The following is a 16,400-nucleotide window of genomic DNA, read 5'->3' as shown; positions in this document are numbered from 1 at the left end:
CGTCCGTAACAACAGACTAATCTCTTTCACTAAATGCCGCAGTGTTTCTGGTTCCATATTTGCCCTGCGTCGGGACATGCTCATCGACGAGGCTTGCCGTGATACCGTAACCGCCATGGTTTGCTTTCATCGCCCACCAGCTTTCTCTCCGCTTCTCTCATCACATCTATCTATCCGTTCTACGAAAAGCGAGGCAACATGTCAATATTAGGGTCAAATATGCGAGACCAGTGCGAGATGATCGAAAACGGACACCGCGATCAGAATGGCAGTTGTGACATGACACATGCTGGAGTACCCCAGGCCGCCACTTTACCACCGCATGATAGCGAGAAGACCGACGAGAGCAGCAACAAGGGTGAACGAAGTGACATCCTCGATATCGCAGGACAGACTAGTTCAGGCCTCAAGCTGAACAAATGGCAGGCGTCGCTGATCTACATCACGAATCAGGTGGGCATCGGCATTTTGGGTTTACCTGCGGCATTGCAAACTCTCGGGTTGATCCCAGGAACTATCTGCATTATCGGGCTAGGTAAGTTAGACACCAGAAGAATGGACACTATGAGCCATTTGCTAACACGAGTTCTGGTAGGCATCACGGTCATGTATACAGCATACGTTCTACTCCAGTTCTTCAGGAGATATCCTTCGGTCTTGAGTTGCGTCGACTGTTTCAGAATTATCGGCGGTACCTCTCTGTCCACGATCGTCGGCATTGGCTTCGTACTCAACCAGCTCTTTGCTTGCTCATCTGCCGTCATCACAGTGAGCATCGCGCTTAACAGCATCTCGGAGCATGCCATGTGCACCATCTTGTTCATTCTGGTTCCTACTATCTTTTCTTACGTTCTGTGTATGCCCAGACGCATGCAGTTCCTGGCGGATTTTGGCAGTGAGTCTAGCTTTTGTGTCGTCAGATGAAATGCTAAAAAGTGGCAGTTCCCTGCACTATCTCAATCCTTGCTGCGACTATCATCGTCATGGTTACACTTGGTATCGCTGGACCTAACGGTGCGCCACCAGGATGGGAGAAAGAGATCGTGCTAGTTGGTCATCCTTCCTTCGCGCAAGGTTTTACCTCCGTTCTTAATATCGCTTTCGCATATGCCGGCAATCAGGCGTTCGTTACAGTGATGGCAGAGATGCAAGACCCGTCAAAAGACTTCATGCCTTCCGTGTTCATTCTACAGGGCTTCGCAATTCCCATGTACACGATCGTTGGAACAGTCGTCTATGTATTGGCTGGAGAATACACAACCAGTCCGGCGCTCGGCGCAGCACCTATGATGATAGCTAAGATCGCATATGGTCTTCTCCTACCTACGCTACTTGGAACATCGCTGGTGTTTGGCCATACATCGATCAGATACATGTTCATCGAGTGGTTACGCTTCATGGGCAGAGAGCGCGAGTACGGCCAAAACACCCGGCAGACCTGGGTAATGTGGCTCGGTATTGGCGCCACCTTCTGGACCCTTGTATTCCTTCTCGGCAACGCCATACCACTCTTCCATTCGATCCTGTCGGTGTCGGCCGCGCTCTTCGTCTCCTGGTTTACATTTGGGATATCGGGAGTCATGTGGCTCTACCTCAACTGGGACGTTCAGTTCCGCGATTGGAAGAAGACGTGTCTGGCTGTTCTAACTTGGACGATAATCGCATTGACTTTGTTTGCGAACGGTTTCGGTCTGTGGGCTTCAATTGAGCAGCTCGTAGCTGCGTACCATAATCCTCTCGTTCCTGTCGAAGGCTCGTTCACATGTGCTGATAATAGCGTTTGGGGGTAGCTAGGTATGCGGCTTTAGTTCTTGAGCGTTCGTTTATAATTCAGTTCACACGCGAGGAATACCACAAGTAGAAGAAACGGGCCCCTGGTGTTCAACGCTGTCGCTCTGTCTTATGTTAAATACCAGTGTATAGATCACGAGGACCAGGCAGTAATATAGACTTCCAGAGTGTGCTCATCATTCACATGACGCCTTTACATACAACTCGAACAGGCGCAATGTCTTCTCGTATTTGATGCAGAACGTCTTCCGCGTCTTGCCGAATTTCCTCATCCGTTCTTGGTTCAATTTCGCTAATACCTGTCGTCGTCCACCAGATACCGAGAGTCACTCTTGTTGGTAAAAATCTTGCTTCTTGCAGAGCATCCCTGATATCTGTCGCGTACATTATCCCACGCTCTCTTCTCAGATCATCTCTCGACATAGACCGCGGCGGTACCTTGCAATGTCTGAGATCGGTCGGACTCGTTGCCTCCCGAGTGTCAATTCCCAGATCAATTTCTTCCAATGCTGGGAAGCGTGCCAGAAGGGCAAAAACACGTTGCAACTCATCCAAAAGCTGCAGGCAGAAAGCTTTGTGAACGGCGAAGAGCGTAATCATATTGTCCGGATGCAGCGATACCCGATCGATACTGAAGCTGGGAATAGTGATGTATTTGACCAGCTTCCTGTTCTCGGCTCCGATTTGGCGATAGAATTCTCGTGCCACCCAGCGTATGGATTCTGAGCCGTTGTGGAGGAAGAAGTTGAAACGACTGAAGCAGTAGTTGAGAAGCTCGTCATGGAAGATGCGGCTGACGAATACCAGGCCTTGGATGCTTTCGAGACCTTGCAGTTCATAGCCACCGTGTCGCTGTCGGACGCTTATATTGATCGTTCGACTCTGGAAACTTTGCGCGAGAAGGTAGTGATATATCTGCTGACGGATTTCGAGTGGTAGCCTGAGGAAGCCCGGGATGGTGGTTGTCATTGTTGATGACGTTGAGGAAGTTCTCGATGCACGGATATTCGCATGCAGTGTCGATAGCGGTAACAGCGCAATTGGAATATCTACAGAATATGCACGTGGTAGAGACGTTCGATAAGACAGATGCCTATTCGCAGAGATCTCAACGCGTGCGCATCTTAAGTCGCCCAGGTCTGTGCTCATGCGGCACAGCAACCCCGCAAACGGCCTACCAAGTTCTGTAGACAATGCTGTTGGTGACACCTCTGGCCAGGCTACTTCTCCATGTTCAACCACGAAAGTCGGATTCCCACCGCCTGATCTCCGGCATTGTCGCAGGATCCATGTCTGGCATGCCACGTCTAAATTGCGTCCCACCGAGAAGATTGGCAACCTCCACCGGCCCACAACATGAGCGTTTTCACGGCTGGGAACAATGCGCACATACCAAAGCTTGTTTGAACAAGATATTGCTATTTGTTGGCAAATAGATTAAACACTAAAAACTACCTCCAAGCCACCTTCGCTATCGACTTGCAGTAAACATAGTATGGTCAGAATGAAGACAGATGCAAGACGTGAACGCATAACGTAGCTAAACGTGATTGACAAAAGAGCTACGGGCTACATCATAGGGACTCTACAAAGAGACATCGATGGAGATGTTAAGTCCGTCGAGGAGGGCGTCGACGCAGCCAAAGTTCTGCTCGACGTTGAGGTCACCGGGCGCCTTCCAGCCGTCGTTGGCGAAGGAGAAAACGCAGGACTCGGGACCGACGCTCTCGAGAATCTTCTTCATGGCAGTCTTCTGCTCCTGAACACCGGCAACAGCCTTGCCGTTGGAGGTACCAGCGCTGGGCCAGCCGATCTCAGTGATGAACTTGCCCTTGGCAGCGGCCTCGGGGCAGACCTTGGCGGCTTGCTCGAGTTGCTGAGCAGCGAAGTCACCAGCCATGTCGGCAGTGACGGACTGGGTGAAGTAGGGGTGGATCTGGACGGTGAAGATGTCGATGTGGTCGCAGAGAGCATCACCAATCGTCTCCCACGAGCCAACAGTCTCGGTGGTGGTGATGGCGATGTCAGAGGGGAAGCCGGCGCCACGGAGCTCATCACGGACGTAGTCGAGGTAGGAACCAAGCTCGCTGACCTCGCAGTTACCGTTGAAGACGCACTCGTTTCCAACAATGACCATGGCGACAGAGTCCTTGGGGGCGTTCTCCTTGATGTCGTTCAACTGGTCGTTGGCGTAGCTGGAGAAGGGACCCTTTCCGGCCTTGCCACCGGCCTCGAGGAAGATGCCGTAGATGACCTTGAGTCCGTACTTGGTGCACTCAGGGACAACGTGCTCGAAGACACCGCAGTCAGTGCTGTATGAGCGGATGGTGGTGAAACCGAGCTCAGAGATCTTCTTGATGTCGGCAGCAATCTCGTCGGCGGTCCTGCAGTTACCATCATTGGCGTAGGGAGTGTAGGTAATGGCCCACTTGTCGCCGTTGGTCTTGATGTGCTCACCGTTGTTGTAGCTGCCGGTGGGCTTGGGCTTGTCAGAGCCGTGGGTGGCACTGGGAGTGGGCTTGGGCTTCTCAGCCTCCTTGGAGGAAGCAGGGACCTCAGGGGTGTAGGCAGGCTTGGACGCCTCGGGAACCTCAGGAACAGCAGGCTTGGAGACCTCAGGAACGGTGGGGTAAGCCGGCTTGGAGGGAGCAGGGACCTCAGGGACCGCGGGCTTGGTGGTCTCGGGAACCTCAGGGACAGCGGGCTTAGTAACCTCAGGGACAGAGGGGTAAGCGGGCTTCGAGTTCTCTGGGACCGGGGCAGGACCAGTGGGCTTTCCCTCCTCCTCAGTGCAGGTGGTGGAGGTCTCCGGGACAGCGGGGACAGCTGGGGTGGAGTGCTCTGGGACGGGAGCAGGGCTGGTGGGCTTGGGGGCCTCCATGGAGGAGGTCATGCCCTCCTCCTCAGTGCAAGTGGTGGAAGACTCCGGGACAGCGGGAACAGCTGGCTTGGAAGACTCAGGAACTGCGGGGTACGCAGGTGTGGAGGACATGGGCACCTCAGGCATCGCGGGCTTGGAAGACTCAGGCATCGCGGGCTTGCTGGACTCGGGAACCGCAGGGTAGCCGGGCATGGAAGATCCGGGTACTACGGGAGCCGGGCTGGAGGGAGCCGGAACGACGGGAGTGTACATGGAAGTCTTTCCCTCCTCAGTGCAGGAGGTGGAGGCGGTCTCCGCACCAACGGAAGTTGGGACGGCGGGCATGGTGGAGTTGGGAGCCATGGAGGGCACTGAATCATGTTAGTCGCTGCAAGACAATGGCCATGACTGTTCTTCTTCGTTCACAGCTCCTTCTAGCATGGGTTTCACATACTTGCGGTTTCGTAGACGGTGGTGTAGACCGTGCAAACCTCCTCGGGAGCATAAGCTCCACGGCGCATGTGGAATCCAGCATGAGCCTTGTGCTGCGCGGCAACAGCAGACCCAACGAGGGCAGCTGCAACGTATGAGTAACGCATATTGAACTTGTTTACGTGGTTTGGGGTGGCTAGGGGTAGTGGTGATCGTCCGCTGAGCGAGTGAAGCGGGTAATATTAAGTAAAGTGTGTAATGAGTGACGGGGCACAAAGGCCAAGGGTGCTTGTCAACGAGGCTGGTGATGCGTAACTTGAAAGCCTTGCGTAGTGAGAAAAAGAAGGAAACCTTGGGGAACACAGCGGTTTTGACCTATGTGCCATGGCCTGTGAGCACCAGTTGGTGGAGAACTGCCTCTAAGGCGTTAGGTTAGGGGTCCTGGAAATTGGCGTGATCATTGTTGTACAAGAACGGCATGGGCGGCATCCTACGGCTCTATTGAGATCGTGATGTGCTCCGAGCGGAAATGAGTCTGGGGTATAATTGTCGTGTTAGGTCGAGGGTGGGTCCAGTCTAGGTCGGGATGGGGCTAGCCTACTTTCACCCTGAGCAACCCTCCCGTGCAGGAGAGAGCGTCACGGCAACAAACACCACACCAAGTCTTTGCGCCAACTCCGCCGGGGAACGAGTGAACTCTATCGCAGCATAGCCACTTGTTGTATTTCTCTTAGCTGCCATGTGCCCGATAACCGTTTTGGTAAGACCCTCCTCGTGTCGCTAATTAGGACCCATCGAATGGTTCCATCCTCATCAAATCCACGGCAACGCGCATATCAGCAATCACAAGCAGCAATCGCGAACGGCTAATCTTTGTGCAGCTCGTAGTAGAGCAAGGGCACAGCTTGCGCCACCATGCAGGTACAGAACGACTTGTGCAGGGCTCTACCTACCGGGCGTTCTTTAATTGGCCGAAAGCCGCATCGAAGGGTTGGGGTGGATGTTCAGGCGGTGCTGGGTGTTGGTGCGTGCCCCTTTCTTCTCACGACTCAAGACCGGCCGGCGCGTTATTACCGCACCCACCGCTATTGATGGACATCACTAAACTCTCCGCTTGACGATACCGCGTTCTTCGGCAGACAGACACCCGCGACCTGCTAAACATAGATGTGGCTAAGTGGATTTTTTCGTGCGCATGAATACGGTGTGTATGTCAACTTTACGAGCGGCGATCCATCGCAATTACAATGGCGCGTAGTCAGTTGTACCAAGCGCTGAGAGCCTTGGGTGCCTGGTCGGCATTGGCTACATAATTCGGTGCCGAGCGATTAAACAACAAGTCAGGCGACCACTCTGTACCCGCGCTGACAGCCCTTCCGTCCTATAGCTATAGGCACTCGTTCGCCAATGAGCGACCAGTCAAGCTAGAACATGTAGCAAGCAAACTCCAGCATTCGTCGCATCGTTGGTATTCCTACGGCTTCCTCCGGTCCTCAGCTTACAACCCAAGGATGGTCAGGTTGTACACTTATGGATTTGCATACAACTTAAGAACTGTTGTGAGTCGAGTATGTATTGTTATGCCACGAAATACCGTAATGTAGATCCAATTCCTCCAGGGCTACTTCGAGAACATCACTACGACCCAGTCTTCTGATCCACCCCCAGAGTCTGGACTCCCACCTCCCTACTTCGCAACGACCTCATCCTGCCTGTAGTACTTCGATTTGATCATATCGGCAAAATGATTAGCTCCATCTCGACTGAAATGCCCCTCTTTCCCCTTTAACGTTTTGACTGCCGCCTTTGTGGACCGTGGAAACATTTCCTCCTCGTAGTCCTTCACAGCATCATCCAGAGATTTCTCTCCACGGCACACTTTGGCAATCTCCATCCCCAATACCAACGCGTCCTTCATGCCCGTGTTGACTCCTAGTCCAGCAAACGGCGTGAAGACATGCGCAGCGTCGCCGATAAGGGTAACGCCTGAGCGAGATGGCCAGCGAAATCCAACCGGCAGCTCGTACAGATTGCGAGGAATGAGACTGTCTTCATCAGAGGACATGATAAGACGCTTGAGATCATCGTGAATATGAGAGAGGTAGCGGTCGACAAAAGTGTTGCGCGCCGTCGCTTTGTTGTCCCAATCGATGCCACAGGTCTGCAGGAAATCCTCCGGCGCATGCACGCTGGCGTATGTCCCTAGGCTACCGTCACCCTGCCGTTGGGACTGCACCGCGCAACCCTCCCCGAAAGCGAACATCGAGCCCGAGCCGACGTAGTCAAGCAGCCAGGGATCAGCCTTGATGTCTTTGCACGACACTGCGATAGAAGCTATACCTGAGTACTGTGGCATCTGGTCGGTGAGAAGTTTGCGAACCTTGGACCACGCGCCATCTCCACCGACCACAAGATCGAATCCGGACTCTTTCGTGCCGTCTGAGAAGTGCAGATCGTACTTCCCCTCTCCTTCAGCAGAGGGCACGACTTCCTTCAACTTCTTTTCGAATTGTACGGACCCCTCCTTCAGGTTCTCAAACATCAGCGTCGCCAACGCCATTCGATCGATCTCAGGTCTTCCCTCAAACTTCTCATCCTCTTTGATGTCTTGCTTGTCAGCGCCATTCTCATCCCAGAGTACCTCTCCGTCCAAAGTCACAACCTTCATGCAGTCGCTCTCTGGACGTGCATGTTTGGCGAACGGTTCCCAAAGCCCTGCTTCTTTGATGGCGAGCTGACCGGATTCTGGGTGGAGGTCCAGGGAGCCGCCTTGGGTGCGGAGTTCTGACGCAGACTCGAAGATGATGAAGGGAATAGAGTGCTTCTGGAGGATGTTGGCGAGGGTTAGAGAGGCAGGGCCAGCGCCAACTATGCCAATCTTGGGTTGAAAAGATTTCATGATTGATCCCATGGCTATTCAGGGTGGCAGCAGTTCGTTGACTGGTGTCTTGATGGACTTGGGTAGATGTTCGCGGTTCTCTGGTAACGACAAGTTCTTCAATTGTAAATGCAGCGCGTGAGCAAAGCGCAAAGTAGTACAGGTGGAGCTTCGTGAATCGAGATCTAGCACAATTGATATCTCACCTTCAAACCTCGCGATATATACATCTACGCCTGTTGTGCTGCCTACTCTAAGCGTCACGTGTCTCGTCCTCGCGCGGACTCTCGGGTCGCGAATGCGTACACAGCGCGAGTTTGACGCGTCGGGCCCGAAACTGCACGAAGTGCCGAAAGTTTACGCCTCGAAAGCCAGCCGCCACAGACTTGAGTTCAGAAACTGGGAATTACCTTCGAGATGCCATTCCCTTCGCCATCAATTGATGGGCTGTTCCAGAGGGCCTGGAAATGCATAACTCACTTGTGCATGCGGGTCGTTCGAGATCAACGTGGCTCGACGGTCGCGTGAGTCCAGCCAACTTAGTGCTTACTAAGAGCGAATAAGGTTACATGTCGCAACGCGCCTTATCTGCGTCAAGCTTTGAGCCAAGTGATGTTCGGTGAATGCTGTGCCTGGGCCCGCAAGCCGTTGGAACGAGATGCGAAAGGAGCAATCACATGATGCCATTGTTCTTATTCTTCGAAAAGAACCAGTATGAGCACCATGTGTTGGGATCTGATCGAGTTGCTTTTTCTTGTACTGCGCGATCGCTGTCCGCAATTACCTACGTCAGTCTAGAAGTATTCTACGATCCGAAGTGAATTTCTACATCGCATCCGAGATCCAGTCGCCAAGTGAGGTAGGACCTGTTTGAAGACCTCCACGCTCAAAGTTGTGCGCACGTGAGAAATCTGTTCGTGTGTGCCGTGTTGTTGTTGGAACGTGCTGCCGGGTCCATAATTCCTGACACCCAACAGGAGATAAGACCCTGGCCAGCTTGCGAATCCAGAACCCGGCACGTCATCGCAATGCGATGATCATGCCAAACCCAGCCCTCCTCCGACCCTCCCCAGACCGGCTCTCTTGCTAGCCAGGGCAATATTATGTACTGTGTTTCCAATCCTCACTTTGACGGCATCAAAAGCAGCCTCAGGTGCCTGAACGAACTTACTGGTGTCGATATTTTGGACCAGAGCAACCCACTCACGGTCAGGCTCAGCCAGGTTCCAAGCGATGCTGACGTGGAAATATTGCGAATAATCATGGCTTTGAGGCTCATTCTTGTCGACCTTCCTCCGCTTCGGACCGTCGTTGGAGTCATGGCTCTCCTTCGGACCGTCTCCCACTCCGCCTGTATACAGACCTGGATGACCGCTGTATTGGGTCGCGTCGTTGCATGCTTGTAGCAGGCGGTTAAGTTCGTTGAGCGCGGACTTCTTAATGCCCAGGACTAGAAACCATCGATTGCGCTCAAAGTTGGACACCCACTTCAAGTTCTGAAACTCAAAATTGAAAGCGCGCACTGCGGATCGCCTCACAGCAACACTTAATGATTCCAGAAAAGGTTCTCTGCTGTCGGTGTTGATCTGCAGGGTCCGCGACAACGACACATGAAGAGGTAGCGACGCACCCAGTTCTGACTGAAGAGATGGTATGATCTCTGGTACGGGCAGTTTCTTCGTTCGCTTGGCATTTTCAAGATCAATAGTATCTCTCACATGCTGCAGTAGGCTGTGTAGAGCATCAGACTCAGGCTGTGTAGGTATCCCTCGAACGCGTTAGTCTGTCGTCCATATTGGTGGTGAATATTTCTGGGTATCCTTACACTCTAAGTAAACATGACTAGGCCACTTGCCCTCGACGTGAGGTACAGCCCGTTTTCGTCCACCGTGTAGGCTTGGGTTGTCGCTAGTGCTGACGCGCGCATTTGTCGCGTAGAGGTCGTGAAAGGCTGGCGGAAGCGGTGGCAGGGCATCCCCAGAGGCGCTGTGCTTGCGCTTCGATGTAGGTTTGGCGGCAGATTGTGCCGTCTGGGCAGAGGCATCGAGGCTCTTATCATCATCATCCGAGGCGGAATCTGGATATTCGACCAGCGACATGGCGGGCTGGATCGTGATGGTGAGGGATCATCGTAGCTGTCGTCACTCGTGGAGAGGACCAAGCGGCGGACCCACTTGCAGCCTAGCGCATCCGCATGACGTATGGCAGCGATTGGGCCGCTCTTTTCTCCAAGAGCGGACAAGAAGAAATCTGACGCAGGGCCGCGACTGCGAACCGATGATGTACGCGTCCACGGTACCTGCCAAGTCAGGCCTTTATGTAGTTCGCTCTCCCTCCCGTCACCTGTTCTTTCCTCTCGTATCCATTTAGCACCTGACACTCGTCTGACCACTAATCTCCAACACTACAACTACTCAACCTTCCCAAGTTCGCCAACTATCAAACACTAGCACACAAACCTACCATCATGGCAATGGACGCAGTAAGTATTCATCTCCCGTTTGTTCCGGGCACCTGGTTGGACCATCTACTGTGCCTCCCACGTGCGCCGGCACGACTCATCCAGCGCGATATATCATCTTTAGACATTGAAGCTGACTTAGCAGGCCCATCATGCGTTGATTGATCCTTTGATCGAACCAGACCCAAGCGACGAGACTGGCCTCAACAGCCACTTCCGCTCCACATATGCTCCCGCAGCACCCATCACACCGCCCGGATCCGCTGGAGACGCCAAAGGCCACCCAACCGTCAGTGTCCAAAACACTGGCAGTTCCGTCGAGACCAACCCATTCCGCCGCTCCCGGGCTTCATCCGAGGCAAAGGGCGCTTCGGCATCAGTATCGCAGATTGGGCAGACTACACCGCAGAGTAGGAGGTATGACTACCCATCCCCTCCTGCCTCTGCAAGCCCCAGACGTGCCCATTTCTCCGACAACCACCGCGCGGAAATCTTCGGACCCATGAACGGAAGCCGGCCCCGACGATCCAGCGAAAATGCCCCTGCATCCATGAAGAAGAGCGGAGTCACGCGCGACCGCTCAGGCTCATTGAGAGAGCGCTATCCTGGTGACAAGTCACACAGGCCTCTTGACCAATTGCGTCATGATGAGAAAGTTGCTCACCGTGCTCCCCATCTTAGGAAAAAGAACTTCCAAGGCGCCGACGTCATCGACCGTCTCGACAAGGCACCTTTCGGTCGGTACCACCACGAGGGCCCGTACGATGCTGCCAGTCTCGCTCGCAACCGCGTCGAAAAATACAGTCCCCTCGCGGCGGTCAAGGACTCGAACGAGGAGGCTTTGAGGGCCACTCCACGGGAGAACATTGTCGACTCTGTACAGAGGCATCGTCCCTTGGAGGGAGTCGCCATCGTACCACCTGGCATGGCTGATCGTTTCGGAAGAGTACTCAATTATGAAGAGGGTGCTGACCTGATGCGAGAGCCTGGAGCTGACTACCGTCGCTGGCCTGGTGTTGTATGTTCTCCAATCATTCTTAAGCTGAACTTCGCTAACACATCGCAGGAATACCACCCAGACGATCTCAAGGGCAAGGGCGAACCTTCCTACTCCATTGAGAAGGCCCTGAAGGACCACAAGCGCTTCGGCGACAGCGGCACAGAGATGACCACCCGCAGCTCTCGCACTCGCAGCGTTGGCCATGCCGAAGCACCCGGCATCGTCCCTTCCGCCGCTACCGACGCTGAAGCCTCTGGCATCGGCCGCAGTAACACCACTGGCAGGAGTGTCGGCGGCGCAATCAAGAGGCGTCTCGGTAGCATCCGTCGTCGCAAGCAAGAAGCCGAGATCTAGGGGATCTCGCTCTTCCCACGCTCCAAGCGTTTCTCCGAGGTTCCACACGCACACGCAACGGCTTAATACCCATTCCGTTTTGAGCGACTTTTCGAAATTGTATACATACGCATGGCATACTGACGCATATTGAGCGTCATTGTTTTTCTTTCTGTTTTGCGTTCGACGGTGTTAGCGCATAGATGACGTACATTCATGGTATATCATAGTTTGCGCCGCATATGGGGGCTCGACAGGAGCCGTGTACGATATACGAGTAGTTTTTAGTAGGTTACGAATAATGACACATAATTAGTCCAAACTTGTGCCAAATGGTCAAAATGCATGACATGTGCTATTGTTGATATTATCTACTATCTATGACACCTACGCAAGCAATGAGCAAGAAACGACTACCCAATCGCATACCCACCCAATGCCTACGCCAAACAACATCTCCCAACCCAACGCACGTAATACAAACGCCTACTACTGACTACATAACGACATTCAAACTCCATAATGCGCGCTGAAATATGCAACAAGGCGCGAAAAAAAAACCAGCCAAACGGGAAACAACATGAACCAGCCCAATACGCCACATTAACGAGAAAGGGATATCCCTCTCCCATTCCATCACATCACATAAAACTCATCTTAACCTCCTTCTCCTGCCCAAAATCATCCTCAAACTCATCAGCCCAAGCATTATGTCCCAGATCACCAGTGGACTGCGCAGGACCCAAACTACTCGCATGTGATTCCGTTTTCGCCGAGCGCAGAGGCGGGCGTTCAGCGGGACCCGAAGTATCCTCCCATGACGGCTGACCAGGATCTGCACTCCAAGGCTGAGTAGTACCAGAGTTGTTCTTACTGGGTGTGCCGGAGTCCCAGGGCGAGGATGTGCCGGAGCGACTTGGTTGCAAAGGTAAGGGTGACGCGGGGAGCGGGTATTTATTCGGTGTTGTAGCAGAGGACGGGGGGTCGCGGAATGAGGTGTCGAATGTCATTTCCATTTGACCCGCGCCGGGGTCATCGAATTCGTCGTATTCGTCGTAGTGGCCGTTGGATGATGGAGAAGGTTTCTTGGCATCTGTGCTTGGTATACCTAGACTGTCGTTGTAGCTTTTCGTTTCCCTAAGCGTCGAGTATGGACTTGTTGTCTGGGATGGGGATACGGTTGCGATGTCGATTTTCATGGGTGGGAGCGTGCTCTTGATCTCTTTAATCTCGAATTCGGCTTCGGCGTTGTATTCTTTGCTTTCGGCGGCTAGAGTTGCTACTTCCTTTCTGATTGCGTCGATGTCGAACATGACCTGGTTCTCTGCGAGTTTCGCTGGGTCTTGGTCTACGTCTAGCTTCCGGTGGCCGGGCGGAGCGGCGGTGGAGTGTTCGTCGTAGACTTCCCAGTCTTTCTTGTCGGCCTTCTTCTTCTTCCACCAGCTTAGTTTGCCACCCTTCTTCTCCTTCTCTTGTGCTTTCTTCTCCAGGTCTTTTCGCGCTTCTTCGATCTCGTTGATGAGCTCGCGCTGGCGGATTTCGTGGTTCTCCGGGTCTGGGTCTTCGATCTCGGCGAATTCGTCGGATTCAACTAGCCAGCCAACCTCGCGGAGTAGCTTGGGCATGGCGGCGCGGTAGGCCATGTGGCCAGGGACCAACTCGGTCACGTTTACGTTCTCGATCGTCGGGATTTGGACAGGCGCGAGACCAGCTACGCGCATTACGCCACCACTGGTAGCACGGAAAAGGTAGCCTGGACAAACTGTTAGCAGCTGACAAAAAGTAGAAGAAAGATGTGCGACATACCCAAGATCCAGTCATTGGTAGCATACCCATTGACAAACCTTCCCGGTACGACAGATCTTGCCCTGATGTACTCGTCATGTTTGGCTACTGCCGGTGTACCGAACATGTATACGTTCTGCACAATACCAAACGCCCCTCGATTCGCAAGTTCTTTCAGACATGAGAAGATGACTCTTGAGCCTAACGAGAACCCAACAAGGGTGACAGGTCGTGTCCCGAGGTTGCGATCGATGAGTGAGTCTGCAAGAATCAATCCGGCCATGTCTGCTCGTGCTTGCGAAACGATCCACGGATTATCGATAAGGTAAGAAAGCTTGGTCAAAGCCAGGGGAAGTGTCATAGCAGCCATGAGAGCTGTAAGGACGGTACTTCCCAAGACTTGTTGGAGACCTTGTGTGAGAGCCTGTTGTGGTCAGTAAGCACCTTTGCAGTTTGCATATATACATAAACTCACTTCGGTGGCAAGAATGTTGATTGTGTCACCCATACTCCTCAGCATCTCAGGTTCCCATAGCACGGAATATATATCGCCCATGATGGGATCGACCGTACTGTACGGAAGACGGACATCATCAACTTTTCCGTTCATCCAGCCTGCCAACGTAATGATGAGATGCGTTCGCTTGTTGTTGTGAAGCGGACGGTACTCGAACGTCTTGACAGCACCTGTTCGCCTGTTCATGGCTCGTACGCCCACAGTACTACCCGTGACTACGCCAGTCGATGTAATGATAGCGGCACCGCCAGCACCAGCTAGGAAACTACTCGTACCTGCCACACCAATTGTCGTGAAGCCCGCAGCGAGACCGGCACCAATGACCGGAGCAAGAAGTCCAGCAGATAATCCAATGACAAGACCACCGCCAACAGTCGCAAGACCCATGAATGCCAATCGCTTGTTGCGTGCCCGCTTAGCTCGGCTGACCATGTGTTCATCCTCGTTCCAGTTCTCTTTGTCGGCTTGTTCCTGCATCTCCAAAGCATCGGTGACACGCTTTTCGAAGCGACAAGCTTCCAGCCAGTCTACGCTGAGATATTGCCCAACTTGCTGAAACAGCTCTCGTGAACGTGAGTCATAGACAGAGTCGGCGATGAGTACCAAGAACAGATCGCACAAGACGGTCCACCGCAAATCGATATCCAGGTTCTTACTAGTGGGAAGTTGTGATGGCGACCTAACTTCTGGATAATCAAAATCGTCATCCTGGTGTTCCTGATACGGCGGGGGAGGCGGTGTTTGCAAGTCGTCTTGCGACTCCATCGTCGAAGCCCTCTTCAGTTTTGACTTCTCTGCGGGTGATTCGGGGCGCGGTGACGATATAGACAGTCTGGCAGAGTCTGATTCGTTGACCGTCTCGGCATCTTCCGCTGCGGGATTCTTTACTCGAGCATTCTGCATCAGTGCTGGTGTAAGGTCTCCAGGAACCACACCGTGTTCAGACAATTGCTCGATCATGATCTGCTCAGAGGCATTGATGTCCATGTGCCCGTAAATCTTGACCATGATCTTCTGTGCCCACATTTTTGTGGTTCCTGACTGTAGCTCGAGCAGCTTCTTCATCTTCTTGTTGGTCGTTTCGAAGTTTGAGAACTTCCGTTCCATCTCCACCATGGCCAATCGTACTAGACCGACGTATGCGACACGCTGTCCTTCGGTAAGGAGGTTCTTCGTCGCCTGCATTTGCGAGAGCGGATCCCGACCTTCCTCGTCTTCATCGGCTAGTGCAGTACTCCTCTCCTTGAACAGATAGGCGGTGTTGTCGTCCATGCTCGTTTGCGAGTCAGCATCATCGTCCATTATAACCCTGGTGTATCCTTTGGCGGCGCCTCCGACGTTGGCATAACCGTGCATGTCTTCCAGCTCTTCCGTGTTCTCCTTCGCAATGAGCCTGTTGTCGTCGTCGTACATGTCGTATCGAGCGTATGCGGGCATAGTCTGCCATTCGCCGTCGTCTTCCTCCTTCTTCTCCTCCTTGACTTCTCTTTGTGATTGTATGACTGCATGCTGATGTGAATACTCGGATACGGTCGGAACGCTCGTTTGTTGGGGAAGTGAAGGCGCGGCACTCGTGCTTGTGCGTGTTTCTGTGGTCTCGGGAGGCTTTGTAGGTTCGGGTGTGTCTTGCTTCGTTTCTACAGGCTTGTCTTCGGGTGCCTTGGGGTCGGTGTCCTCCACGGGCTCCTTCGCCTGCCCATTGACTTGCGGTGTCGCATCGCTTTCCTTCGCAGTAACCTCAGGTGCGACCTCAGGAAGCTTCTCCACTGTATTGTCTGTCTTGACTTCTTCCTTTCCTTGTGCTAGCACCGCGACCTCCTTCGGACCCGCCGCTGTAGAGACTACGGCATCCTCAAACTTCTCCCCTTCCGAGTCGGAACTGTCCTCGACGGGCGTCCGCGGCCGCCTCTTCCGTATAGGCAGGCCAAAATCATCGTATTCAACGGCTTCATTGGGTTCCTTCTTCACCTCCGCGGTCTCGGCATTATTTCCCTCATTCTTGGGGGCCGCGGCGGGGTTCTCGCTCATACTGGTGGGGACTACCGTGAGAAACGCATGGAGAGGCAGGTTCGCAGTCGTATCAACAAGGAAAAGCGCAGGGGCCGCCGTAGGAAGCAATTCCAATGTATGTGCGGGTACGTACAATATGTACAATTAGGCGTGGGATGCCCTGAGGCGGATTTACTAAAGCGGAGAGCAACGGGGGTGTCTCCAAGCCGCAGACGTCGCATACGGGGCTAGCGTCGCACGCGTGGCTGGTGCATGCGTTAGATTCCGCCCTCTGGTCCAAACTTTTGGCGCATCCAACTTTTTTCCCCGCGAGCAATCAACCACTCCCAAACA

At 53.4% G+C, this 16,400-nt stretch overlaps 7 protein-coding genes across 7 annotated transcripts; 2 read left to right on the top strand and 5 right to left on the bottom strand.

The window, feature by feature from the left end:
- Positions 1-198: 198 nt before the first annotated feature.
- On the top strand, positions 199-1,790 carry J4E85_009224 (uncharacterized protein; the record flags this gene model as incomplete). Its single annotated transcript, XM_051473448.1, has 3 exons — positions 199-535; positions 596-895; positions 943-1,790. The coding sequence occupies 3 exons, from the start codon at positions 199-201 to the stop codon at positions 1,788-1,790; spliced, it is 1,485 nt and encodes a 494-aa protein (XP_051322653.1).
- A 293-nt stretch (positions 1,791-2,083) lies between these two features.
- On the bottom strand, positions 2,084-2,760 carry J4E85_009223 (uncharacterized protein; the record flags this gene model as incomplete). Its single annotated transcript, XM_051473447.1, is given in 2 exon segments — positions 2,084-2,165; positions 2,177-2,760. The coding sequence occupies 2 exon segments, from the start codon at positions 2,758-2,760 to the stop codon at positions 2,084-2,086; spliced, it is 666 nt and encodes a 221-aa protein (XP_051322652.1).
- A 616-nt stretch (positions 2,761-3,376) lies between these two features.
- J4E85_009222 (uncharacterized protein) lies at positions 3,377-5,250 on the bottom strand (the record flags this gene model as incomplete). The annotated part of the gene is made up of 2 exons (XM_051473446.1): positions 3,377-5,022; positions 5,106-5,250. The coding sequence occupies 2 exons, from the start codon at positions 5,248-5,250 to the stop codon at positions 3,377-3,379; spliced, it is 1,791 nt and encodes a 596-aa protein (XP_051322651.1).
- Positions 5,251-6,770: 1,520 nt separating this feature from the next.
- J4E85_009221 (uncharacterized protein) lies at positions 6,771-7,994 on the bottom strand (the record flags this gene model as incomplete). Its single annotated transcript, XM_051473445.1, has 1 exon — positions 6,771-7,994. One exon carries the CDS (start codon positions 7,992-7,994, stop codon positions 6,771-6,773), a length of 1,224 nt encoding a protein of 407 aa, XP_051322650.1.
- A 1,004-nt stretch (positions 7,995-8,998) lies between these two features.
- Positions 8,999-10,060, bottom strand: J4E85_009220 (uncharacterized protein; the record flags this gene model as incomplete). Its single annotated transcript, XM_051473444.1, has 2 exons — positions 8,999-9,729; positions 9,787-10,060. 2 exons carry the CDS (start codon positions 10,058-10,060, stop codon positions 8,999-9,001), a joined length of 1,005 nt encoding a protein of 334 aa, XP_051322649.1.
- Positions 10,061-10,428: 368 nt separating this feature from the next.
- Positions 10,429-11,776, top strand: J4E85_009219 (uncharacterized protein; the record flags this gene model as incomplete). The annotated part of the gene is made up of 3 exons (XM_051473443.1): positions 10,429-10,443; positions 10,568-11,440; positions 11,489-11,776. 3 exons carry the CDS (start codon positions 10,429-10,431, stop codon positions 11,774-11,776), a joined length of 1,176 nt encoding a protein of 391 aa, XP_051322648.1.
- Positions 11,777-12,396: 620 nt separating this feature from the next.
- On the bottom strand, positions 12,397-16,085 carry J4E85_009218 (uncharacterized protein; the record flags this gene model as incomplete). The annotated part of the gene is made up of 3 exons (XM_051473442.1): positions 12,397-13,508; positions 13,562-13,964; positions 14,016-16,085. The coding sequence occupies 3 exons, from the start codon at positions 16,083-16,085 to the stop codon at positions 12,397-12,399; spliced, it is 3,585 nt and encodes a 1,194-aa protein (XP_051322647.1).
- Between the last annotated feature and the right edge of the window lie 315 nt (positions 16,086-16,400).

This window comes from Alternaria conjuncta (genome assembly GCF_024043145.1).
Source record: "Alternaria conjuncta strain BMP 0040 chromosome Unknown scaffold_16, whole genome shotgun sequence".
In the NCBI taxonomy this organism is placed as follows: domain Eukaryota; kingdom Fungi; phylum Ascomycota; class Dothideomycetes; order Pleosporales; family Pleosporaceae; genus Alternaria; species Alternaria conjuncta.
This window is presented reverse-complemented; position numbering and strand designations above follow the sequence as displayed.